We start from the raw sequence: 26,842 nt of genomic DNA, 5'->3' as shown, positions 1-26,842 counted from the left end.
ACGCTGTGTCGAAGTTCGACGCGTATCCAATGCCACGGGTTGACGAATTGCTTGATCGGTTAGGCTCGGCTCGATTTTATTCGACACTGGACTTAACAAAGGGCTATTGGCAGATCCCCTTGTCTCCATTGTCCAAAGAAAAAACAGCTTTCACCACGCCGTTTGGATTACACCAATTCGTCACGCTTCCTTTCGGCTTGTTCGGGGCACCCGCGACCTTCCAGCGACTCATGGATAGGATTTTGCGTCCCCATGCTGCATATGCTGCGGCGTACCTAGATGACATAGTGATCTATAGTCACGACTGGCAGCGGCATATGCAGCATGTGAGGGCGGTCCTGAGGTCGCTGAGGAGAGCGGGGCTCACGGCCAATCCGAAGAAGTGTGCGATTGGGCGGGTGGAAGTAAGGTATCTGGGCTTCCACTTGGGTCATGGACAGGTGCGTCCTCAAATTGATAAGACTGCCGCAATTGCAACCTGTCCGAGGCCCAAGACCAAAAAGGAGGTAAGACAGTTCTTGGGGCTGGCGGGATATTATAGACGGTTTATACCAAATTATTCGGACCTCACCAGCCCTTTGACTGATCTTACTAAAAAGGGGCTACCAGATACGGTCCAGTGGACGGAGCCGTGTCAACAGGCTTTTACCCAAGTAAAGGCTGCCCTATGTGGCGGGCCGCTGTTACACTCCCCTGACTTTTCTCTCCCTTTCTTGTTGCAGACTGACGCGTCGGACAGGGGGCTGGGCGCAGTCCTGGCCCAGGAGGTGGAGGGGGGAGAGCGGCCGGTGCTGTACATTAGCCGCAAGCTCTCTAAGAGAGAAGCTAAGTACAGCACCATAGAAAAGGAGTGTTTGGCCATCAGATGGGCCGTTCTCACCCTCCGCTACTACCTCCTGGGGCGGGAGTTCACTCTCTGTTCGGACCACGCTCCTCTCCAATGGCTCCACCGCATGAAGGATACCAACGCGCGGATCACCCGTTGGTATCTGGCTCTTCAGCCGTTTAAGTTCAAGGTGGTCCACAGGCCGGGTGCTCAGATGGCTGTGGCCGATTTCCTCTCCAGAAATGGGGGGGGGGGGCTGCAGGCCGGACGGCTCCCCGGCCTGAGTCGGGCGGTGGGGGTATGTGGCAAGGGGGGCGTGGTTCAGCGAGGTCTGCAGCGGGAGAGAGGGCCTCGGGACGAGCGGTAAGTGAGTGGGTTGGACGCAGATTAATAACACCTGTCTCTTGTTCTAGTAATGAGCGCGGAGACGGGATAAAACACCAGCGGAACCGGAGACCGAGGAGAGAGAGAGTCGGACTGTTGATACGAGACCCAGAGACTACCGGAAGCCGGAAGTGCGTGACCCGGAAGTGTTACAGAGACTGAGCGATCTATGAGAATAAGACACACAAGGAAGTGTGCACGTTTTGTGTTTAAGAGAATAATAAACAGTATCAACAGTCCTGCCGACCCCCGTGTCCTCTTCCTTCCTTACCTCATCGAACTTGTTACATATACATTTATCAATATGCCTGTGTGAGTGTGTGAGAGAAATAAATTCAAATGAACAATCAAACTGGTTTCTTTATTAAATATAAAATTCATTCATTTATACATTTATCAATATGTTTGTCTACCATATGTCTAGTTGTCTCTTGTTTTGAGCTCGTAATACAAAGTCTTTTTACATGAAAGCAGAATTTTTCAATGTGTGACAGCGTCCTGTATCATAAATAAGTCTCTGCAGTTTGTAACAAACCAAACTGTGTGAAAATCCAGTAAAAACTCGGGGAGTCATCATCATTGTAGTTGAGAATACATCTTCCTCAGCGTAAGTCTATGGGGCGTCTATGTATATTATGTCTATGGCGGTATGCACCTCAAAGGGGGGGTGAAATGCTGTTTCATGCATACTGATCTTTTTACACTGTTAAAGACTTGGAATCCCATCCTAAACATAGACAAAGTTTCAAAAGTTAAGGTGGACGTTTGATGGGAGTATTTCTTTGTCAAAAATACTACTTCCGGTTAGTCATAAGTTTCGGCAAGTTTTTTGAGATCATGCGTCCCCTTTGACGTTAATGGGGGCGGAATTTCCTTGTATGGGCCTTACGGACAATTCTACCGGAAGCGCGTGAGAGAGAGAGAGGGAGAGAGAGAGAGAGAGGGAGAGAGCGAAAGCAACAGGCTACGCCCATCATAGCACTGGCTCGTAGGCTGCGCTGCACAGGTAATGTGCACAATTAACAATGACATTAAAAAGTGCGTTTTTGGTTGCCAGACCAAGACAGTCCTGCACAGATTCCCCCAAAACCCCGCGGTAAGGCAACAGTGGATGGAATTTGCTTTTCCGGATCAGCAACTGAGTTGCGCGAATGTTTATATCTGTTCGCTGCATTTTGGTGCCGACTGTTTCATAAACAAGGCCCAGCTTGACGCCGGATTTTCCAATCGCCTAATGCTGAAGGATGGAGCAGTCCCAACGTTAGAACCGCAGGCGGTGAGTGAGACTGCTTCAAATGTCTGTGTTTTTGCCTATGCTCATCAAGTAGCCCAAACATGATCACGTATAGTTACTATATATATTACTATATATAGAAATTGATCAATGGAGCATGCGATGTGTAGTGCGTGTACATTTGTTTAGCTGGCCACTATATGTGTAACTTTATGTTTGTGTATTGTAAAAGCACTCCAAACAACAATACACAAAGAGTGGGGAAATATGTTGAACTAAATAAGCGCGCTTCTTCATTCAAATGCGCTACTATTCCATGTCTTTCTATGTAAACACTAACTTAGCCTGCCGTGCAAAACCAGTCCGCTTAATAACGTTACAATTGTCTACACAAACCACGCGTAAACACACACACACGTGCACAACTGCACTTCCCACATGTACACCTTCAAAGACAAAAATACGACGATATAATTCAAGTATAAATATGTAAATAACACAAGCCGCTAAGCATATTATATAGTTAGTGTATAACTTGTACCACATAGAGACGTCCTGCTCTAGTCGTTTTTGCTGCTGCTCCTGTTCAACTGCAGCCTCTGGGTCTGATTCCGGATCATAGATGTATGGCTGTATCTGATTAAAAGCCATATTTTTATTTTGAATAAAGTTTTTCCCGCTGTTAGGGATGACACAGCTTTACGACGCACTCAACACAATAACAGCGGTGCGCACACGTCATTATTTAGCTCCGCTCACACGACACGCCCCCACCCGCTCGGCTTTTTTCGGAAAGACTCGGAACAGCGCATCTTTCTTATATAATTATTAAAAAAAATAAAGACTTTTCGGAGATATGCAGGATGCAATGCTACTCTATAGGTACTCAAGATTGACATGACACTGACTGAAACTGAGTGTTTCAGCCCCCTTTAAGTCAAAATTTTTTTTTTTTTTTTTTTTTTGCTTTAATCACTGAGTTTAACATACGAGAACCTAGCGAGGGCTTTGGCCACAAAGCTAGTGTTGTTGCTATTATATGCTGGTCAAATGATTTCAGTTTGTTTGGATTACTTTTTAGTCAAGTGCACAGCTGTTTCATATCCCTCTTGTTTACTTTCTCTCAGGTAATGATGTGGATGGTGAAACAGTTGACTGTGGCCTCACTGAGACTATGGTTGCGTAATTGTTTCAAGGATCAAAGGATTTTACGAACAAATAACATTTTTGACCGTGCTCCTATTTTTTATTTTATTTTTTCATTAGTAGCAGAAGTGCTCCTAAATATATATTTTTTTAAGCAGAGAGCCCTGGAACTGTTATTAACTTACCATTGTTATATTAAATGTATTTCACCATTACATTCGACTCTGAAATTTGTCATCTTTATATTTAATTTTTTTTTTTTTTTTTTTTTTTACATATTTGTTCTTCCTAAATTTCTATGAACTTTTGTGATTTTAGACTGCTGCGTGTAAGGAGGACTTTTATTTTGGTGTGGTGTTGTGACGTCATATGGCTACGCCGCGCTCCTGCATCTGTTGTGATTCTGCTGGAGAAAGGTTTGTGTTTTAAGTGTGTGAAGTGCTTTAAGCGTTGCAGAATGAATGATATATTATTAAATGTAACACTGCATTGCTTTATCTAAAATTTATCAGCGTTGTGTGTGTACAGTAACAAACTCATGAGTAAAAGAAGGAGTGTCTCATTTCGATCTTTATTGTGAATCAGTTCATACACGAATTCAGTCTCTGGCGAGTGAACCGGAGCTTTAGACTCTTTTCGAGTCAAACCGATTGATTCACAACAAATGATTCAGTGATTCGAAGGGCTGTGTTTATATTTTTATCTCGATTTCTACAAATAATTAAATAGCTAAACTAATATATTACGGGTCTGTATAATGTGCATTATTTTATTCATTTGTTGTGTTTTTGTCTACCAGGTAGTTTAGGTACATCAACTGTCGCTCTGACCGATGAATATAATTTTGGCAGAAATAGAATTCATGCTCATATTCTTTCACAGAAATTTGACTATTATATTTTAGGCATAGTTCAATAATGCTTAAAAGCTGAACATCAGAATTCAAAAACTGACCAACTAATATATATTTTTTGTATTAAATTTGTATTTTTTGTTGGTGTGTGATATACTTATTATTTTGTCAAAACTGCATCTAAGAAGAAAAAAAATGATACAACTAAGTTGTTTAAATAAATGGTTAGGGAAAATATTCAACAGAGCAATTATTTTTAATAATTAAGTCTCCAAACTTTTGCTTTTATATAAACTTGTTTGATTAATTATAAATGCAATGAGCAATCGATTAGATCTCTTTGTTTAAATCTCTTCTCCTCCATCTAAATTAGTTTGACTTCATGTGTTTCCCTCATTTGAGTGGGAAGATTTAGTTGGTATTGTGTAACAAATAAAACCAAAAAAAGTGTCATTTAACATTGTTGAGATAATATCCTGAGAAACTCAAATATTATATTATTATTATATTATTGTTAAAATGAACTGAAACCTTATCTTAAATCTGTTTTACTTTTTTACGAATGAATATGACTTTTCCGGAAAAAATAAATAAATTATTGATTTGTTTTTGTTATTAGGGAAATGTTATATTCATCAAACTATATGGAGTCATTTAAAACCCAATTTTGCTCATTTAAAAAAAAGTTTTAAATGAATTTAATATGTTTGTGATGTGCTTTAAGTTCAACTTTTTTTGTTTCTTTTTATTTCAATTGTTGTTTCAATTTATACATAAACGTGAAAATGTGTCAAGAAACTCGCTGTTGAATTCTGTAATTTTGAAAGTTCAATACAAATAAAAAAGCGATCACTCTCTGGCCAGAGCGCTGAACTAGGAGAGATTTAGTTTGGATCCATTTTCTTCTGTTAATTATTCTCATCTTTAACAGGACAAACACAGAAAAACTCCACTGGATAAGTGACTCTACGTGATCCACGTGACACACTATTATAAAGATGGAGTTTATTAAAGAGGAGAGTGAAGACATGAAGATGGAGTTTATTAAAGAGGAGACTGAAGACATGAAGATGGAGTTTATTAAAGAGGAGAGTGAAGACATAAAGATTGAGTTTATTAAAGAGGAGAGTGAAGACGTGAAGATGGTGATTATTAAAGAGGAGAGTGAAGACATGAAGATGGAGTTTATTAAAGAGGAGAGTGAAGACATGAAGATGGAGTTTATTAAAGAGGAGAGTGAAGACATGAAGATGGAGTTTATTAAAGAGGAGAGTGAAGACATGAAGATGGAGTTTATTAAAGAGGAGAGTGAAGACATAGGGCTGGACAATAATTCAATATCAATATATATCGCGATATAATTTTTTTCAATAACGGTGATATGATTTTTAAACACATTTCCGATATTTCGATATGACTGACGTTCAGGGCGCATGCCACCAGAAAGAGCAGAACACGATTGGCTTCTTGCGTGATGACGTACACCACGGACACGCAGCCAGCCAGTGCTCAGCAGTAGTAGGCTGATAGATCCAACGCGGCACGTTTTAGCTACAAAGAGAGTTTCCCTGACCGCAACACAAATGTGACTGAACGAGCTTCCACAAGTAAGGAGAAATAAATAGTTGATAAGAGAAGAAAGACTAACTTTCTTTAGTGGCGTGGAAGTGGTTCGTCTATCTAAAGCACTATTCGCACGGGATTAGTATTATCTAGGGACCTCTGTGATTGAGAAATGACTCCTCCACATCTGAGTTTTGCATGGCGCATTCGCACGGGATAAGCAAAGCCTGTGATTTTACTCGAATTTACTGACTTCTCCCGGATATGATGTTCGTTATAGATAGCTGTATGAAATCATAAACAGGCATCGATATCGTTTTGATTATTTTACAGTAGCCTAATAAATAAATATAATTTCGTTCAGTTAGCGAACAGACGCCATGAACTGAGCTCAGACCAGCGGCAGGAATCAGATTTCATTTATCACGAGTAGGAAGCTGACAATATACGGCGGAAGATTCAGTTTCAAAACTAAATGTAAAAGCGCCTATTTAAACAAGATTGTCATTGTACTATACTGTTCTGTTATGTTTTTCATTAAGAACAGTATTGATGTTAATGTTAAACGCACCATTCAATCAGATTACTCTCAAATTGATACTCATTCTAAAGTGAAAGTATAATCCGTGTGGGCGCGGCTGCACGGGAATTAACCCGCATTATGAATGCAGACTTTATTCTTCGTGAAAGATAAAGATAGAAATGCTCACAGGGAGAAAAAAAGCTTGCAAAAAGTATATACAATCCGCCTAATCCTGGCCAAATAACAGAGATGTCGATTCGCACGGGACTAATGTTATCACAGGACCTCGGTGTTCGGCGAAATATGGTAGGTAGGCTAATTTGCGGGGGAATTTTTACTTTACAAATTACAGACATGGCCGATTCGCACGGGATTAAGATCACAGACATTCTCTGCAATTATTACAAATCACCAGAGGTCCCCAGATAATACGAATCCCGTGCGAATGGGGCTGATATTAAACTTGTGCCGGAGAGGTGCCGACTAGGGGTGTAACAATACATCGACATAGATGCATCAATCTAATGTCTAATAATACGATGCCAAGCGTTAAAAATAATCCATGTACATATTTGTGTAAGAGGCAAGTGGCACATTTGTTTTAATACTTTCCACATTTGCACACAATGTCATGTATTAACACCAATGCGTTCATTCTCGTTTAAATTACCTTTCAAAGCTTGTGAAAGACGGTCAGACATGGCTTCACGATAATGTATCATTTGCTCGTGTTTAAAGCCTTGCAAAAAGCAGCGTGCACTCATCTCAAACAGAGCACAAATAGGCCACTGAATTGAGTCTTATTTTATTAATTTTTTTGTGCATCAGTAGATAAAGGTATAGTTTTGCATAAAAGGAGAATATAGCGCTATGAATCGTTCTTCAGTGAAATTTAAAACTTAAAAGAAAATGCTCAATAAACTGCGTCTGCGAAGTGAGAGTCTTATGTTTATTTGACGGTGATTTCACGTTTCTTGTTCGTATAAAGGCTAAATACAAATAAAAGGTGAACATTAATTTATTTGTACCGTTTTTATTTCTAAAATTTTATATAGTTTTATAGGAGGAGGTTTCATAGACTTGGCAAATTAATTTGTCAGAAGTTTGTAGGTACAGAAATCCTTTGTGGCAGTTCTTGGTAGTTTTTCTAAAGCTTTTATATAGTTCATATCGATATCGAAATTATATCGTATCGACCAAAATTAAGAAATATATCGTGATATAAATTTTGGCCATATCGTCCAGCCCTATGAAGACATGAAGATGGAGTTTATTAAAGAGGAGAGTGAAGACATGAAGATGGAGTTTATTAAAGAGGAGAGTGAAGACATGAAGATGGCGTTTATTAAAGAGGAGAGTGAAGACATGAAGATGGAGTTTATTAAAGAGGAGAGTGAAGACATGAAGATGGAGTTTATTAAAGAGGAGAGTGAAGTTGTGAAGATTGAAGAAACACTGAGAGTGAAAGATGAAGAAACTGAGGAACAAACAGGTTGGTTTCATTCTCAAAACTGAATTATGACCTAATATTGTGTTGGTCCTGCTTTTGCTGCCAAAACAGCCCTGACCCGCTGAGGCATGGACTCCACTAGACCCCTGCAGCTGTGCTGTGGTGCCTGGCACCATGATGTTAGCAGCAGAACCTTTAAGTCCTGTAAGTTGTGAGGTGGGGCCTCCATGGATCTGACTTATTTGTTCAGCACATCCCACAGATGCTCGATTAGATTGAGATCTGGGGAATTTGGAGGCCAAGCCTTAAACTCTTTGTTGTGCTCCTCAAATCATTTCTGAAGCATTTCTGCTTTGTGGCGGGCACATTATCCTGCTGGAAGAGCCACAGCCACCAGGGAAAACCGTTTCCATGAAAGGCTGCACATGGTCTGCCACAATTATTAGGTAGGTGGTGTGTGTCAAAGTAACATCCACATGGATGGCAGGACCCAAGTAGCCTGGATGCCAGCCGAACTTAGCCCCGCCCATAACATTTTTAGGTCGGGCAATTCGGTCTGGCCTCGGTCCATAGAGGAGTAATTATCCCCAAACAGAAACTGTTCAGACCAATGAAATCATCAGGGTGGGCTTTATACGATAACGGACAGATGAACAACAGTAACGTAATCATGCACGTCATCAAAGGGGCTTGGATTATATTTACTCGAATCCTAAACGGAGAGCTTGTTTGTATCTGCATTCACCTTCACAATTTCTCTCAAACATGATGATCATGTTGGGTAAGTACTCTGTGTATCAATAAATTCTTTTATTTTTTTACAACACCGGCTAAGATCGTTTATTCCAGCGCACGTGCAGACAGGGTTGCCAAGTTTTTACAACAAAATCCGCCAACTACCAGCCCTTAAACAATAGCTTCTCGGGGGGTTCTCCGGGGGAAAATGGTGTTTGGGGGGTAAAATGTGCATTATTTTGGCAAGGTTGCCTGCTAAAATTCACAATCATGGGTCTATATATCACATAATAGTCGCTTCAACCCTTGGACATAAAAAACAACCGCGGAAAAAAACGCGCACTTGGCAACACAGTAGTTGAGCTCTGTCTGTTGACATTTGACAATGTGTCGCTTCGTTGCTCTGATTGGTTGTAGGTCTATCCAATTAATGTCTTTCCTGGTCCGGTTGAAACACGCCTCATAATCACAGCCCAATGGAGCAGTTTCAGACTCATATTCTGACTAGAATTGAGTATGACCACGTCAGGCTAGGACCCAAGGCTTCCCAGCACAACATTGCCCAAAGCATGCATTGTGTATTCTGACATCTCTCGATCTGGTTTTATCCATGGGGTTACCTATTAAGGATGTGGCTACAGAGGATAATTGTAAATCGGATCATAGACCAGTCTTTTTTAGATTTGATCTAGCTGTTGCCCCATTAAAGAGATCGTTTACGGATATAAACGAGTCAATGGCAAATCATTTAGCGGAGGCGTACGCAAATAGCCCTATTTCAACAATTCTAGAAACTGCTGGACCTCTGATGGACACGAATGGATTGACTGTTGCTTTTAATTCAGTCTGTTTGGACATTATGAACGATATTGCCCCAATTAAGAAGAAAAAGCCTAAGTCTTTGCCTCAGCTTTGGTTTAACAATGATACAAGGGCTCTAAGGTGCGTTTGCAGACAAGCTGAACGTAGATGGAAGAACGATGCATTACAGATTTCTTTGGAAGTATTACAGGAATCCCTTAAGAAATATCAGTGTGCTGATAAAGCTGCTAGAACTAAATATGTTTCAGAGTTAATAAATAGATCTCCTCATTGGCCTAAATCTCGGTTTAGTGCAATAAATTCAGTACTTAGTCCATCTATAGATACCTCTAATGAATCCTCTTTTTACACTTGTGAAGAATTGTCTACTTTTTTCCAAAGGAAGATTGAACTAATCAGAGAAGATATCACACCATCAAGTTGTGTTCTAGCAGTTTCGTCACATTTTTTTATTTCAGCACTGACTTGGTACCGAAGAACCGGTACTTGTGACATCCCTATCTCAGAGTTTGCTTAACCAAGATATTTTTTTGCATCTTTTTTGACATTTGAGTGTCATTAAGGCTAGTGTTGACAATGGGGCATTTGGTACAGATCTGTCAGGGTTCTGTCACTTGGGTCTAGTTTATTCTTGGTTTTGTGACAGAGCCCTGGCACTCCTGTATTTGTCTTGTCTTTGTGTGAGCACATGGCTTGTAATGTGTCTCTGCTGGCCATGTGCTTGTGTTTGTCATGTTTCTGTGAGCACATGGCTTATCTCGTGTTTCCTTGTGCCTGTTCATTGTCTAACCTCACCCATCTTGTTTTTACTGATTATTGGTTAATTTGTCCCAACTGTCTTCCCTCGTTATTTTGTTTGCTTCCCTATTTATCAAGGCCGGCGTTTGCTATAGGCGAGCTAGGCGGTTGCCTAGGGCGACAATTGTGTTAGGGGCGCGAGCGCGCTCTAGTGCCGCCCATTACTACCCATTAGAATTGGAACAAGCGAAATACAACATAATGTTCATTAAACATGATCATCATAGGGCGCCCCCTCAGCCACACATTTTATTACTTATCAACCTGATTATTAGATTGAATTGATGGTGATTATTGATTATTAGTTCGGGCGTTAGGTCAGGCAAGTGCTCATCTTGCGCGTTCATCAAAAATGAGGCGTCTAAACCCCGCGGATGCACAGGGAAGGAAAAAGAGAAAAAAAGAAAGGAAGAAAATTGAAAGAAAGCCCAGTATAGAGGTTAGTCTTCTTATCTCAGCCAATAAGTTGTCAAACAAAATAAAATTACTTAGTATCAATCTTATCAACTAATATTTATTTTATAAATATTATTAATATTGTCACTAAGCTATCACTTGCTAGTTTTCTACATAATTACTATACGTATTGCAAACATAACTTCACTGACAATAATCTACAATAACCTACATGGATGTCATTTAAATATCAAAAGTCCAGTTCGTTATGAATATGGATAACGTATGCATGTTATTTATGAAAAGTACAAACGCTCTCTACGTGGGCGTCGGAAGGAAATAAATACGGCCTCTCGTTTTTTTTTTTTTTTTACTGGAGCAGCCTTATGAAAGATGCCATATTATTTACATTAAACACAAATATGCTGTGTTCACCTAGTTCCTTACAGTGGCTGTAGTGTAGTTGTAAGACGCATGGCATCAAGATTTGATGCAGATCGATCAGTGGTTCGATCCTGACTTTTGCCACACTCGCTCTATTTCCTTTTCCCATCACATATCAAATTGGAAAGGCATATATTTTTAATAAAAAGTGAGAAAATGTTTGAAAAGTGGAAATAAAGCGTCGAACGTGTTTAATAATAAGTGCTTCTCGGTTAGGGGTAGGCCTAGGAAAACGACGTGCTGAATTAGAGACGATAAAAGTGAGTGGGGGGGGGGGGGGGGGGGCGCAAAACTCCATCTCGCCTAGGGCAACCAAAGAGCTAGAGCCGGCCCTGCTATTTATTCTCCTTGTGTTTGCAAGCCTGTGTAGGATCGTTGTATTTTCCTGTTGCATATGCTTCGTGTTTTCCTACTTCTTGTTTTAAATCAAGTTGTCAAGTTGAGTCAAGTTCTAGCCAAGTAAGTTATAGAATGCTGACAATAGCCTTGAAAAATCAATTTTTGCCTTTTTTTTTTTGAGTAAAAAGACCTATAACTCAAGATAGGAATTATATATCAACAAATCCCTCTGGAAAAGCCTTCAGAATATAGTTAAGTATAAGACTGGAAAATTTGGTGCTTGTAGATGATACTGAAGTGGAAATATCTAACTCTGAGTGTGAGAAAAAACTCATTTTTTGAAAACAGCCTTTAAAGTTTTGTATTGTATAATTGCATACATTTCCCCCAACCTAAAAACAATATCTATATATTCACTTCATTTATATCAATAGTGTATAACATTTAAAACACATGTAAATTAATAAATTATTAATAGGAAAAGCCTTATGCTGAAGAGAACTATCTTAACACATCATAACAGTCACAAAAACTGTCCCTGTTTGCTGTATGTCCATCTAACGATTTCAATCTAATTCTGACAGGGTTTCATCATCTTATCTGTTGTTGTTTACTTTCTTTTTATCATCCCTTGCTACTTTGTCCTTTCTGTGAACGTTTATGAGCTGATTTCGGGCACAATCATTCGTATATACTCCAGGGATCAATGTTCCATGTTAAAGGACAACTCCAGCAAATTTCTAAAAATTAGCCAGAGTTGTCCTTTAACCCATTCTGTTTCAGTATCATTTTTAATTCATGACATTATTCGGTAACCAGTTTTTATGTTCACAGCTAGCAGATACCCAGAAGCAAGTCCACTCCGTTAAATCACATCCTGAGAAATTGTTAAAGCTTTAACAAAGTTCTTTACCACTTTTGGCCTACCGAGAATTGTTCAGACTGATCAGGAGTCTAATTTTCTATCTAAATTGCTCAAATTACACATCACATATCCAGGGCTTATCATCCAGAGCAGAGGTGGACAGTAACTAAGTACATTTACTTGGGTACTGTGCTTAAGTACACTTTTTGAGTATCTGTACTTTACTGAAGTATTATTTTTTCTGGAAACTTTTGACTTTTACTTCACTACATTTGAAAGACAAATATCGTACTTTTTACTCCACTACATTTCTATCTAGGTCGAAAGTCATTTCTGTAGCAACTCTGAAAGTCGGTGGATGATTTTTTCCATCTTTAAAAGGTTTTTTGTTGTTGTTGTTTCAGACAGTCTGTCGGGAATCTCTCTTATAAGGTCATATACATTTTCCCAACTTTTTTTGAACACTGATCAGTTCATAGCAAAATCGAAGAAGACAGTTCTTAGGCACAAGTGTGTGCACCCATAGCCATTCTTTGAAAGTATTTTTCAGTTTAAAAACAAATCAAGATTAGTATAGTTGGCATACACTTGGTGCATGTCTTATAAAATATCAAAAATATAAACATCTGGGAGAAAGAGAAGAGTAAATTTGGGAGAATATCAGAAGTGTATCAGTGTTTTGGATCCGTGCATTCGGCCTTAAAGTGACAGCAGCTTTGTAAAGAGCTTTGTTACTTATATACAAGTATTTCAATTAGTTTAAGTTAGTCGTATGCTAGTATGTCAGATGGAGCATCACTGACTGGCTTAAACCATGATGACAGTGTGCATTTCTACAACAATAATAAAATAATGCATTGGCATAAAAAAGGACATTTACTTTGATACTTAAGTACTTTTGAAAACAAATACTTCTGTACTTTTACTTGAGTAAAAATCTGTTTTTACAAATTTCACTTGTAACGGAGTAATATTTGACCAGTAGTACTTTTACTCAAGTAATAGAGTTGTGTACTTTGTCCACCTCTGATCCAGAGTCAGGGGTTCCATCAGACCTTAAAAGCAAAGCTTAGGAAATACTGAATCGAGACATGGTCTGAGTGGGACAAAGGTGTTCCTTTGCTTTTATTGTCTATCTGTGAAACAGTGGAGGAGTCTCTCAAGTTCAGCCCATCAGAGCTGGTCTTTGGCCATACTGGGAGAGGACCACTGAAAGCTCTACAAGAGAGAATGTTATTAGGCATTGAGGAGTCAAAACAAATGTGTTAGATTGTCAGTTAAATTCATAATTGGCTTCAGAAAACTTGTGTGCTAGCTCGTGAGACATTGGCAAAAGCTCAGGGGAAGATGAAAATGTGGGCCTTCCACACTGCCCATGGGAATATAAACTAGTTGTATGTTGGTTTTGATACTTTGTCTAAATGTTTTGTTGTCTGTTGCTTTGTGCCATTAAACTGGTGTTAATTTGCACTTGTCTTTTTTTGCCTTAGACCTGATGGTGCTGAAAGAGGAAAGTGAAGAACTGAATCAAATGGAAGAGAAAGATCAATTTAAGCAAAATAATTTCATAACAAGAGAAAAACCTTTCAGTTGCTTACAGGGTAAAAGTACTTTGTCACAAAAAAAGACTAAAAATAAGGGAACTACAAGTAATTTCATCTGCAAACAGTGTGGAAATGGATTTTCTCTAAAAAGCAGCCTTAGAAGACACATGAGAATTCACTCTGGAGAGAAGCCGTTTACCTGCCAACAATGTGGAAAAAGTTTCAACCGAAAAGAATACTGTAACTTACACATGAGAGTTCACACTGGAGAGAAACCCTACACCTGCCAACATTGTGGAAAACGTTTCAAACATAAATTAAACCTTAACAGACACATGATAGGTAACTCTGGAGAGCAACCCTACACATGCCCTCAGTGTGGAAAAAAATTCAGTCGAAAACTACACTTTGAAAACCACATAAGAATTCACACTGGCGAGAAGCCGTTCACCTGCCAACAGTGTGGAGAGAGTTTCAACCGAAAAGAAAACCTTAACAGCCACATGAGAGTTCACACTGGAGAGAAGCCGTTTACCTGCCAACAATGTGGAAAAAGTTTCAACCGAAAAGAAAACTGTAACTTACACATGAGAATTCACACTGGAGAGAAGCCGTTTACATGTGGTCATTGTGGGAAAGGTTTTAGATATAAGAAATCCCTTACGTACCACATGAGTATTCATGAATGAGACTGTTTTTATGTTGTCTGTGTGGAATTAATTTCACAGAGAGGAAATGCCTCATGTTTGAGACTGTATAATGTGCTTATTATTGGTACAGTATTAAAGGTGTCATGAACTGGCTTTTTTATTATTTTATATTGTTGTCTGAGGTCAACTAATGATGTTTGTGTGGTTTTTAAACGCAAAAACATAACTAATAAGTTAAAGGCTATTTTCTTTTGAGGCTCTCTTCAAAACGCTGGGTTTTGATGGGCGTGACACACTGGAGACTTGGAAGTGAACGCCCATGGCTAGGATTGGATAAGATTTGCATATTTAATGAGCTTCTGCTCGTCAGCTCTATTCCCCTTTCAGTTCAGTTCACATGAGGGAGGGATTATTTGAAAGCGGCAAACGGACTGATTCAAGTACGTCTTTATCAAACAAAACACAATGCCCTGTGACAGCACGAAAGCACAGGACATCACAGCCAATATAGCACAAATGATCGCAATGAGTGACCTGCCATTTACCTTTGTAGAGAACCGCGCGCACACACATACACGAGCACGAGCGCGCCCTTCAAATGTCACGTCGAGAGAGAAAAGCAGAACAAGAAAGGAATATTACGAGATTCATCAACCTGGCGGCGGGCTTCCGTTTTGGTAGCCCATCAGAAAAACACACAAGCCTAGCTGGGACGTTGGGCTTTGCGAACCCTGGCCCAGGGCTGGACTGGGGATAAAATTCGGCTCTGGCATATCCAGCACATCCGGCCCATGAGTTCCCTGTGAATGTTTTTGCTGGGGTTGAGACCTTAAATTGGAGTAAATAAATAAAACTTGGACGAGGACAAATAATGATAGATATTATAGAATTTGCTGCAAATGCAGATAAACTTAATATTGCTTTTTTTTGTCCCACAGAAATGCCCTTGGCAGTAAAGCACTGATGATTTTGAGCTAGGGTGCAGTAAAGTAAATTTACTGCTTTTAAATTCTGTCATCATTTACTCACTCTCGTGTCATGTATGACTGTACGACTTCTGTGAAACACAAAATAAGATGTTTTGAAGAATGTTGGCAACCAAGCCATTTTGGTTAGGCTACAATTTGAATATTGTATGAACAAAAAAACAGACTCAAATTATTTTATTTTATGCTACACAGAAATAAATTCATTTAAGTTTGGAATGACATTAGGGCGAGTAAATGATCACATTTCTGGGTTGAACAATCATATTTTTCAAGAGTTAACACATCATTTAAGTAAGACACTGATATCTATCTTTCATGAGGCTATTAAATTTCATTAAATCTATAAAAAAAAAAAGTTAATAAAACTTTTAAAGAGGAAAAAAAAAGCTTTGTCCTTAATTCATGGGATCCAGACTTTAAAACTGTTTTATGGACTATAGTTTAACTGTAGGCCAGTTTCATTTAAATGTAAGATCATGGTAGTCACAGGGGAAAAAACATAGACTGTGAAAACCTTACTTCTCATTATATGGCTATATGGTTTCTAAAACTAAAACATATATAATAAACTATTATATTTGTAAGTAAAAAAAATAAGTAAACACCTGTAGAAAATACGAAAACAGCCTCTATAAAAGTGATTTATATTCTGCAATATTAATTTAAGTAATATAGCAACATTTTTATTAAACGTTTCTTCCAAAACACCATATTTCTTCACTGTTAGCTGCAGTGTAAATTGTGGTTCTGCTAAAGTGAAACGTTTGTGTGTTGCCGTTTTCCACTTTACCTCGTCATGAACACATGTTAGCGGCTGTTTTCAGCTGATTCAACACAGAACCTGATTAGCTGGTTCAGGTGTGTTTTAATAATATTTATAATCTTATTATGAAGTAACGTTACCCTAATACAGTCTATTTATCATTAATTATATGACACTGACTCATCTAGAATGTATTACTCTATTCAGTCGGCTTCTTATTCAGAATGCATCAAATTAATAAAATCTCAAACTTTCTTATAATTTTTTGAAGGGTTTAAATCTAAATTTGATCAATTTGGGATCACAACGATAGATCACGTCTGCTCTTCTCCATCAAGCTCGTCTCTTCTGTCTCGTTGATGCACACGAAGCGAAATGACAAAGACCTCTCATTGGTCAGTCACTGAGGATTAATCTAGAATTAATTCACATATATTGTTTTAATCTCTTATCGACTTTGATTAAGGGAGTACGATATAACTAAATTGTGTAAAAATGAAATAATCCCCTTTATTTAACCTGTGTTACAGGAGAGTTTATTAAATAATCATAGTTGCGTTGGTTTCAATGCTCAGACTTCATCTAGATGTTACACTTCATCTGGCCAGTGCACTTTCAACAAGTGTTCATTTACCAAGTGGGAAACAATAGAAAATCACTGCTTAACAACATCATACTGTGATAATAAAAACATGGAGACATTCTCTGATCTCCTACTCGCATGAAGACAAACATCTCTTCAGAACACAATCATAACATAAAACAACAATAGAACATAAATAATATTAAATATTAAAACATAAAATTACAAAATGAATAAATCAAATAACTATTGACATGATTATAAAATTAAATATTAAAACAAAGAGAATTATTTTATTTATCTATTTAATTTACCCTCAATGTGAACTGTATTATTAACTTACCTTTAAATTAGTAAATGTATTCCACCAATACGGTCAACTCAGAAGGTTGTCATTTTTTTCTACGTAAATTTCTTTGCACTTCTGTGATTTTAGACTCAGCAGTGAACGGGACTTTTATTTTGTTTTTGATATGACGTCTTAAGGCCGCGCTGCGCTCCTGCATCTGTTGTGATTCGGCTGAAGGAAGGTTTGTGTTTTAAGCGTTTAAAGTATTAAAACAGTTTAAAGAGACTCATAATGAATTATGCATTGTTAAGTGTAACATTTATCAGCGTTGTGTGAGTAAAGTAACACAATAAACTAATGAGTAACAGAATGAGCGTCTCATTTCGCTCTTCATCGTGATTTAGTTCAAACATGAAATCAGTCTCTGGCGAGTGACGAGAGAACCGGAGCTTTAGACGCTCCGAGGCAATTTAACAGATTGATTCACAACAAATGATTCGGTGATTCGAAGCACTCCATTCCTATTTCTATCTCGATTTCTACTAATCGTTTAAAATAACTAAACGGACAATTATACAGCCCCTTATATTAGACATTCTTTTATTAATTTGTTTTGTTAGAGTTGTTTTTGTCTAATCAGGTAGTTAGGTCCACTAACAGCCACTCTGACTGATGAATAGAGAAATAATTGTATATTTTAGAGTTCATGACAATACAATATTCCTTCACAGATTTATGACACTTCAATTTAAGACATAGTTCAATAATACTCAAAAGCTGACCAAACAACTATTTACCGACCAACTAATAATATATTAGACTCAAACCAAATCATACAGAAATATGATACTTAAATTTTGTTCAATAATACTTAAAAGCTGCCCATCAGAATTCAGCAGCTAACCAACTAATATTCAAACCAAATGTGTGATGTATTATTCAAAATACAAAAGGAGTGAGGAGAAGATATATTTCAAACCAAACACTGCGTCATAAGGAATTGCCTGTGAAAATCAGATAATCGAAGAGGTGTTTAGTTCATCTAAGAAAGAAATTATCACCAATGTGTGAACTTATTCAAGAGTAGCAGTAAACTTGTACAATAAGTACACTATTATGTTTATGTTACTTTGTGTTCACTGTAAAAAAAAATTAATTGCTGGGTTGTACTGTCAATTTACACACCTCTACTGTTTATTTACAGCTCTCCTTTTTTACAGTATGTCATCGTAATAATACCACGAAAGTAAAATAATATCTCATTTTATTTGGAAAACTGATTGCTTCAAACAGTTCTCATTTTGAAACTAGTATTTATACGGTGTTTGTACTGTAAACTTATTTCATTTGAGTCCACTGAACATTTCTAAATATTAAAGGCAAATGCGTAATGTGTAGTAGTGAAATAATTATAAACATGACTTTAACTTCAATCTTTGCAGTTCATCGTTAACAAAAGCACACATGTACGTGATAAATTACTCAACAAACAGCTCATAACTGCATCAGTAAACACAGTCACTGCCTTTAAAGGGATACTTCACCGCTTTTTCATATTAAACTATGTTATTATTCCCTTAACTAAAACGAGTTGATACATCCCTCTCTCGTCTGAGTGTGTGTTCTTAATCTCTCTGACACGCGGTGATGATCTGATAGCATTTAGTTTAGCCAACTTAGCCCAGTTCATTCACTATGGTACCAAACAGACATCAAGTTAGAAGCGACCAAACACCAAAACGTGGTGCTTTTCTAAGTGGATTAAAAAGGAGAGCTATAATGTATGTCGGAATAGCACATCTGAGAGTACTTCGACTCGACGGAGATGTGAGGGAGGATGTTTCAGCTGGGGCTTTTTACTGCTAATCCTGTTTACATGAAATCAGCTGCTCCAGAGCAAGTTTAAGTTTACAGACCTGTTGCTTTGACAGCAAGTCCAGGATGAGCTTCGAAGAACCAAACAATCCGAGATCATGCTAAACCAACGATCAAATCCAGCTGACTGAGTTAGAGACATACGAAGAACAGACCCCTGGTCAATTAGTTCCATTAGCTGAACAACTGAACTAGAGCTGATTAAGAAACGCTCCAAGATTTAGGGATTTACTTTTTGTTAATTATTTTCCTCTTAAACATGACAGAGTGTTTAAACACAGAAACACTCCTGGAGAAACGACTGAGATCCATGTGAACATAAAGATGGCGTCTATTAAAGAGGAGAGTGAAGAGGTGAAGACTGAAGAGACATTCAGAGTGAAAGATAAAGAAACTGAGGAACAAACAGGTTGGTTTCATTCTCAGAACTGAACTCAGTCATTTGTCCATTATGTCCAACTCTACAGAAAAGAAGGATATTTTGTTATACTAAGGTTCCCGTTGTAAAGGGTTTATAAAGGTTTTTGTTAATGACTATTAACTCCTTTACAAATGCATCATAAAGCATTGATAAGCAGTTATAACTGCATGAATAAAAATGGTGCTTTTAATGCAATGCCTGCCAAATAGTCATCCTTTTTAACTCGCATGTTATACAGGGTGTCCATGGGGTTTTAAAAAGTGATAAATCCAAATTGTCAAATTTAAGGCCATTAAAAGTGTTAAATGTGGTCTCAGAGGTATTATTTTTTCCCAAATTAGGTATTATTTTTTCAGACTATCAGGTGTCCTATTCTGATTGAACTTCTATCTGCGTTCGCGTTAGTTCGTTTAAATATGGGCTTTAGCATATCTGGGCACATAATCAAAGATCTTTCGTCTCCGTCTCAACGTATGTTTGATGCTGACGTCATATTCAGTGGTCGTTCGGCATCATCTCAGAACACTGCGCGCTCAAGCCTGCAGTCTCCCTCTCAGACACTGAAGCTTTTGCGCCTCGATTGCCCCCCGGTGACCGGTCCCAGTATAGCCGCCCCTCTGTGTTTTCTAATGGACGCGAGGCAAACTAAACAATAAAATTACAATTCAAATATTTTTTCCCCAAAGTTAGTTTATGTCATTGAAGGCAGTAGGGCTGTACTAGAATAATCGAATATACGAATATTCGTTCGGTGAGGTGCCATTCGATTTTCAGTTTTGAGATTCGAATATTCGTTTTTTTTTTTTTCAACACGTGACTTCCGTTGCGGACTCATTCTCAATCATGCTTGAAATAATAATAATAAATTAAAAAAAAAACGCAACATGCTTTCAATAAAAGCATCGCGCATTTTAAAGGGGACAAAAAGTCAGAATAAGACAAAATAAATCCCTTATATAGAATAAAACTAATTGTAATAGATATTACATTTTGTGTCATTTTAAAAACAATTCATTTATTCTTATTCAACTGTTTATAAGCATGCAGTTCATTGAAATCACTGTGTGTTACTAATTTAATTTCTGTTTTGGGATTCATTTGTTTTAAAGAAAGGTTCGTTATTAATACCTTATTAAAGTTCTTGCTCTCAACAGACTTTGTGTTTTGTATCACTTGTGCACTGTCCGTTTTCGGAGCATAAACCTGCCCGTGTAATGCGTACCGGAAACTGTTCTATTTAAAAGATTATTAAATGTTTATTAATATTTAAAGAATGTGTGCCACCTGATCATATTGCACCAAATGCAACACTGCACTCCACTGGGTCTGCCGCAACACATTTACGATGCCGAAGAGTGAAACGTGAAGTCGTGAAAGAGGATACAAATGCAAACTGACACTATTATTATATATTTAGCCCCACCCACCGAAGCTTTGAATATTCGATATTGATTGCCACCTAAGCTTCGAAGCTCAAAAAATGGCATTCGAAACAGCCCTAGAAGGCAGTTATCATCACGATGATTTCATTTCAGGTGTTCGATTTACAAATAAGTTTATTTTGAGTTAGTTATTTGATGCTATAAAAACGGGGGGTGTGACGTCATGATTGACAGCTGAGACTGACGGCTTCTCTGAGTGAAGTTGTCACTGAGGCACTAACGGACTTTTTTTCGGGATGTTCGGGAGCAGATTGGAGCTTTAGCTTTCATTTCTACATTTCCATAACTGTTTATTTCACACCAACATAATTAATTGTTCTGCATCTGCGAGAGTGTGGGCGGGCTTTTGATATCACAGCTGTACTTCCTGCTCTACTTCCTGCACCGGTCACGAAATTGCTACTACGCGGACTCGGTTCCAAGATGTCAGCGCCGTGCACCCCCGCCTGAAAGCTTCAAAAATGGCAAGCGGAAACGGATGATGTCGAGTCATCCATATTTTTTTACGGCCTATGTGCGCGCTCAACAGAAGTGGCTGGCTTACGTTTTATTTTAGACTTGCTTCAAGGCATATCTTCAACGACTGTCCTCATAAGAGTAATCTTAAATGATTTATATGAAGTCTAACTGTGCGTTCACACCGCCGGCGGCGAGAGCGTCAAGCTGGCCGGAAGTCATTCATTTTCAATGGGAGCCGGGCGGCGAGCTCCGGCGAGAGCGGCGCGGCGCGTCTTGGACGATTTGGGCGTCGAGGAGAGTTGAAATCAGCTCAACTTTATGGTAATGAGCTATGACGCGGTTCGGCGGCAACAGGCGGCAACCAGTCAGAATGTAGAAGTGCTCCGCTTGAGAGAAATCCAGAGAACGCAGGCCTGTAAACTTTGGTTCCGACCACATTAGTTCCCAAGCAATTTGTAGGAGAGGTTGATCATTGCTGTGCGGGTTTCCCTATCATTTATGACAAGATCATTCATAGTGATGTGTAATTTGTTAAGAAGTCGCGCAACACTATTTTATAGGCGCTAGAACGCTCGTTGTTCAGCGGGTGTGCAATTAATTCTTACTTTCACATTTAAACGATTTCATGAAGTTAATTTATACCCTACTTGTGGTCAGTATATCCATCAACATGCTTGTTTGATTTGCGGCCTCTTTAAATACAGTTTAAAAAAAGAAAAAACATTCGATCTACGTCAGAGCGGCAGCACGTCCACGGAGCTTTCTACAGCGTCGTTGTCAGGGCGGCAAGAGCGAATTTTGACGCTCTCGTCGGCGGCGGTGTGAACGCACGGTAAAATGAACAAAAAGAGTTGTGAGAGAATGAGGCGCGATCCACAGACAGTAAACAGTGAGATCCGCGTGTCTGTCTGCTCTTAAAGGGACAGCAGCCAATAAAGATTCCTGTCAGTAAAGTTAAAAAACAAAGGGAACAGAGAAAATGACTCGCTGCTCTTGACTAAATAACTTTTGTAGCTTTAATAAGGATTAAGTATTTAATTTATAGTTTATGCAGTGCAGACTGCATATAACTTTGATAACTTTATTAAATTTCTGTATATTTCCTAACTGTTTAGACAGGAAGGGCAGGAGTAAACATGACATTTATTATGGGTTTATGTTAGCATTGTTATATTTTTGAAGCCTAATAATAAATGTAAAAAAATAAAAATAAATCAGTAGCTGTATTAATATCAGTAATACTGGCCTTCATTCATAAACAGATGCCATTTAAACAAGTATTTAAATATACTGTTTTTATGTTGTTTCTACATTCATTTGATTAACAGTAAAATTATTATATTAAAAAATATATTAAAAACGTACAAAAGCATTTCTTTTTTATTGCGATTAATCACAGAAAAAAATGTGTGGTTAATCTTGTTAAAGTTTTTAATCGATTGACAGCACTAGTTTTTAGTATTTTGTTAAATTCAAAAACTTATCACAGTTATAGAAATGTAATATTTGGCTCAGGTTTTGTTGTTGGAAAAAAACACTAAATAATTTAATTGCTGAATTACCAATTATTAATTGAAATCAAATGTGTATGCAGTAATGCTTTTCCTTAACCAAACTTTGTGAATGTTGAGATGTATTTTACTGTGTCTGAATGATAACTTATAACAGATTTCCTCCTGCTGTCGAATCTAAATCTATTCTTTTTTGTATGTTATATGCGTCAAAATCTGTGTAAATAATAGAAAGGTCGCTGATTTGCAATTCAGTGTCGTGATGGTTTTAAAAAATATTCTGAAGGTAGTAAAAAAGGTATTAAAAGTAGTAAATTTAACTTAAGGATTGCTGTATGATACTGTATTAATTAAATAAAACAGTTACTTGTCATGTTTTATGCATATGGTTGTGTTCTTTATTCTTTTAAATTAATCTTATTGTAACAAAAACGACTATGTGAGTTTAATGTCTCGGGGAATAATTAACTCAAAAGGGATTTAATATTCAATATTCATGAATTTATGAATATAATTTGCTAGTCGTTCATTACGTATTAAAATTTTCCGCTAGGGAAAAATGTTTAATTAAATACAAGTAACCCTTTACGGAATTGCTTGAAATGATCTTACTAAGTTTGTCCTGCAAATTAGTTATAGACTTTCAAATCAACTCTCAATAAGGGATTACTGCTTTACGAGCGCATAAGAAACATTAACTTTACTGATCAGGACAAAGTCAATATTTCAAATGGTCGTACAAGTTACTTTACTAAAATAGTAGCATAAGCAGTTAGGTAACGTTAGATCGTAAGTTTCATTGACTTCGTGTATGTGGAAGAATAACAGATTCAACTCATTAAATGTCTTTTGGAGGTTTAATAAACACAGACTAAAAATAACACTACAATTCACACAGAAAGTACACACTAAATATGCATCAAGAGAGTAGAAATATAGATAGTAAATGAAAGAATATGGTACATAAACGAGAATAATGAATAGACTAAAATTAGAGAGATAAAGAGAGATAGGGAGAGATAGAGAGGTAGGGATGAGAAGCAGCTTCCCTTCAGTTCATCAAACACAGCCCTCACGGAGTTAACTTGTCCCAACGGGAAAATAACACGACCCTCTTAACAGCAGTTTGGATTTTAGAAATAAGAATACTTGCTTTAGTTTTGGCTTCTCGCATGTGTGCGTGTGTTCCGAGTTCAAATGTCCTGCGTGTCCGGCGGTTCTTTCCGAGGTCGGGGTGGAGCGGCTGGTCGCTCTAGAAATGGGCTGCGTTCTCCCTCGGGGCTAGTAAGTTGATGGATCGCCCTGAGGCTTTTCTGATGCGATGAGGAAGCGAGGAAAGAAGAGGAAGAGGGGAAGAGCCCGGAGAAATGTCTCCACTTGTCTTTTAAGACAATTAATCCACGCCCCTTCTGGGTTAGTTTACCCAATCCAGAGGGTGAATTCTGAGCGGGGCAGGGTTCAAGTCATGTGACCAGATCACTGCCTGTTTAATTTCGTCTGGGTCATAAAAACTGTCTTAGGTGTCACTTGCCCAGACTCGTTGGCATCGGGCCCCTAATTTAGATGTGGCTAAAAGCTATCCCCCCTTTTACAATCAACATTGACTCATCTTTGATCCTCATTGTAAGAGACCACAGACGCTACATTATTAAAGATAAGTTGTCTGAACTTAATCCCAGACTCGTTTACCTTGAGTAAGCAAGGTTTGGGTTAATCAACCGTGAGTTCAAGGTATGTGTGAGGCCAAGTTAACTTTCCTTTCTGAAATACCCCCCAGATCCTGGATAGCAAAACATGGGATTTCCAAATCTAGATAATTCTGATCCAAATTTAAAAAAATTGAACAACAGGGTCCAGGAGACTCTGGTGTATCTTCTACTGGATTCTTTATTGAGAGCAAATTTCTTCATTAAGTCTTCATGTAAGGGTAAAAGACAGTGCTCCTCAGCTATTTTGAATGACATTGTTATGAATATGATATCAATTCACCCCTTCTGGGCCCTCCGCACCGTGTCCACCTTTCCCCCTCAGTGCAACACAATTGGGAAAAGGATCTAGTTCATTTTGATACTTTACATGCCTAAATGTTTTGTTGTCTGTTGCTTTGTGCCATTTAATTGGTGTTGATATCCATTTGTCTCTTTTCATCTTAGACCTGATGGCCCTGAAAGAGGAGAGTGAAGAATTGAATGAAATTGAAGAGAAAGATCAATATAAGAACCATGATTTCATAACAAAAGGAAAAACTGTGTTTTGCTCACAGGCTGGAAAGACATTGTCACGAAAAAGGGCTAAAAAGAAGGTAACTAGAAGTAATTTCACCTGCCAACATTGTGAAAACATATTCACTCTAAAGAAAGACTTTAACAGGCACATGAGGATTTACACAAGAGAGAAGCCCTGTACCTGCCAACACTGTGGAAAGAGTTTCACTAAAAAACAACACTTAGAATACCACCTAAGGATTCACACAGGAGAAAAGCCATTCATCTGCCAAAAATGTGGAAACAGTTTCAACCGAGAAGGAAGCCTTAACAGACACATGAGAGTTCACACTGGAGAGAAACTGTACACCTGCCAACAGTGTGGAAAGAGTTTCACTCGAGAAGAAAGCGTTAAGAGGCACATGAGACTTCACTCTGGAAAGAAGCCTTACATGTGCCCTCAGTGTGGAAGGACTTTCAATCAAAAACAATACCTTAAATTCCACATAAGGATTCACACTGGAGAGAAGCCGTTCACCTGCCAACAATGCGGAAAAAGTTTCAACCGAAAAGAGAGCCTTAACAGACACATGAGAATTCATACTGGAGAGAAGCCTTACATCTGCCCTGACTGTGGAAAGAGCTTTGATCAGCATGAAACCGTTAAAGACCACATGAGGATTCACACTGGAGAGAAACCTTACAAATGCCAACAATGTGGAAAAAATTTCAAACGAAAAGGAAACCTTAACAGACACATGAGAGCTCACACTGGAGAGAAGCTGTTTATATGTGGTGGGGAAAGTATTAAAGTGGTGATGAATTGAGAAATCAACTTTCCCTTGAGCTTTTGATATATAAAAGGTCATCATAATATAAGAATATCCTATAAGTTTTAAAGTTTTATAAGCCTAAAACTTTTATAGAGACACCAGGCCCAGCATACGACAGGTTGGGGATCTATGACGTCAAAGAAAGCTATATATATATATATATATATATATATATATATATATATATATTAGGGCCGGGACTCGATTAAAAAAATTAATCTAATTAATTAGAGGCTTTGTAATTAATTAATCGAAATTAATCGCATTTTAATCGCATATAAATATTTTACCTGAGAACAATGAGAAGTCATTTTTCACATGGATTTTTAGTATACCATTGAATAATGACTGAATACATAAGCTTAATCAACAAAATATTGTTTATTTATTTCAGTCCAGCAGACCAGTGCAATGTTTGCCATTAAGTGTAGCAAAAGCATATTTGTGATATTTGAGGCTTGATGTGCTGCGGTGATACGCTAATTCCTTGTTGTATAGCAGGGGTGTCCAATCCTGCTCCTGGAGGGCCACTGTTCTGCTGAGTTTAGCTCTAACCCCAATTAAACACACCTGTACCAGCTCATTAAGGTCTTATTAGGCATACTAGAAACTTTAGCAGTGTATTGAGGCAAGCTGGAGCTAAACTCTGCAGGACGTCAGTGGCCCTCCAGGACCGACTTTGGATACCCCTGTTGTATAGCTTGCACACAACCATGCTCTTGTCGACGCTTCCATCATTTCGTTTTTTAAAACTAAATTTCCCATCCACGGGGCCAAGCAAAGCGGTCTCATCAGCTTCTTCGTTCATGTTCACTATGGTTTGTTGTTTTCATGGTTGTTGTCGTGACTCATGAGCGCTAGTTGGTGTTCCAGTATAATCGGTCCGTCAAAACTCATTCAT

At 38.2% G+C, this 26,842-nt stretch overlaps 2 protein-coding genes across 2 annotated transcripts; both read left to right on the top strand.

Annotated features, from left to right (window-relative positions):
* Positions 1-3,906: 3,906 nt before the first annotated feature.
* LOC137049402 (uncharacterized protein PF3D7_1120000-like) lies at positions 3,907-7,786 on the top strand. Its single transcript, XM_067427956.1, has 2 exons — positions 3,907-4,006; positions 5,375-7,786. Exon 2 carries the CDS (start codon positions 5,442-5,444, stop codon positions 5,802-5,804), a length of 363 nt encoding a protein of 120 aa, XP_067284057.1. The 5' UTR covers positions 3,907-4,006; positions 5,375-5,441; the 3' UTR covers positions 5,805-7,786.
* Positions 7,786-26,081, top strand: LOC137049023 (zinc finger protein 665-like). Its single transcript, XM_067427419.1, has 4 exons — positions 7,786-8,021; positions 13,869-14,607; positions 19,338-19,480; positions 25,058-26,081. The coding sequence occupies exons 1-4, from the start codon at positions 7,787-7,789 to the stop codon at positions 25,933-25,935; spliced, it is 1,995 nt and encodes a 664-aa protein (XP_067283520.1). The 5' UTR covers position 7,786; the 3' UTR covers positions 25,936-26,081.
* Positions 26,082-26,842: the final 761 nt, after the last annotated feature.

This window comes from Pseudorasbora parva, chromosome 20 (genome assembly GCF_024679245.1).
Source record: "Pseudorasbora parva isolate DD20220531a chromosome 20, ASM2467924v1, whole genome shotgun sequence".
Taxonomy (NCBI): Eukaryota; Metazoa; Chordata; class Actinopteri; order Cypriniformes; family Gobionidae; genus Pseudorasbora; species Pseudorasbora parva.
Note: the sequence above shows the minus strand (reverse complement) of the source record. Positions and strands in the feature narration are given on the sequence as shown.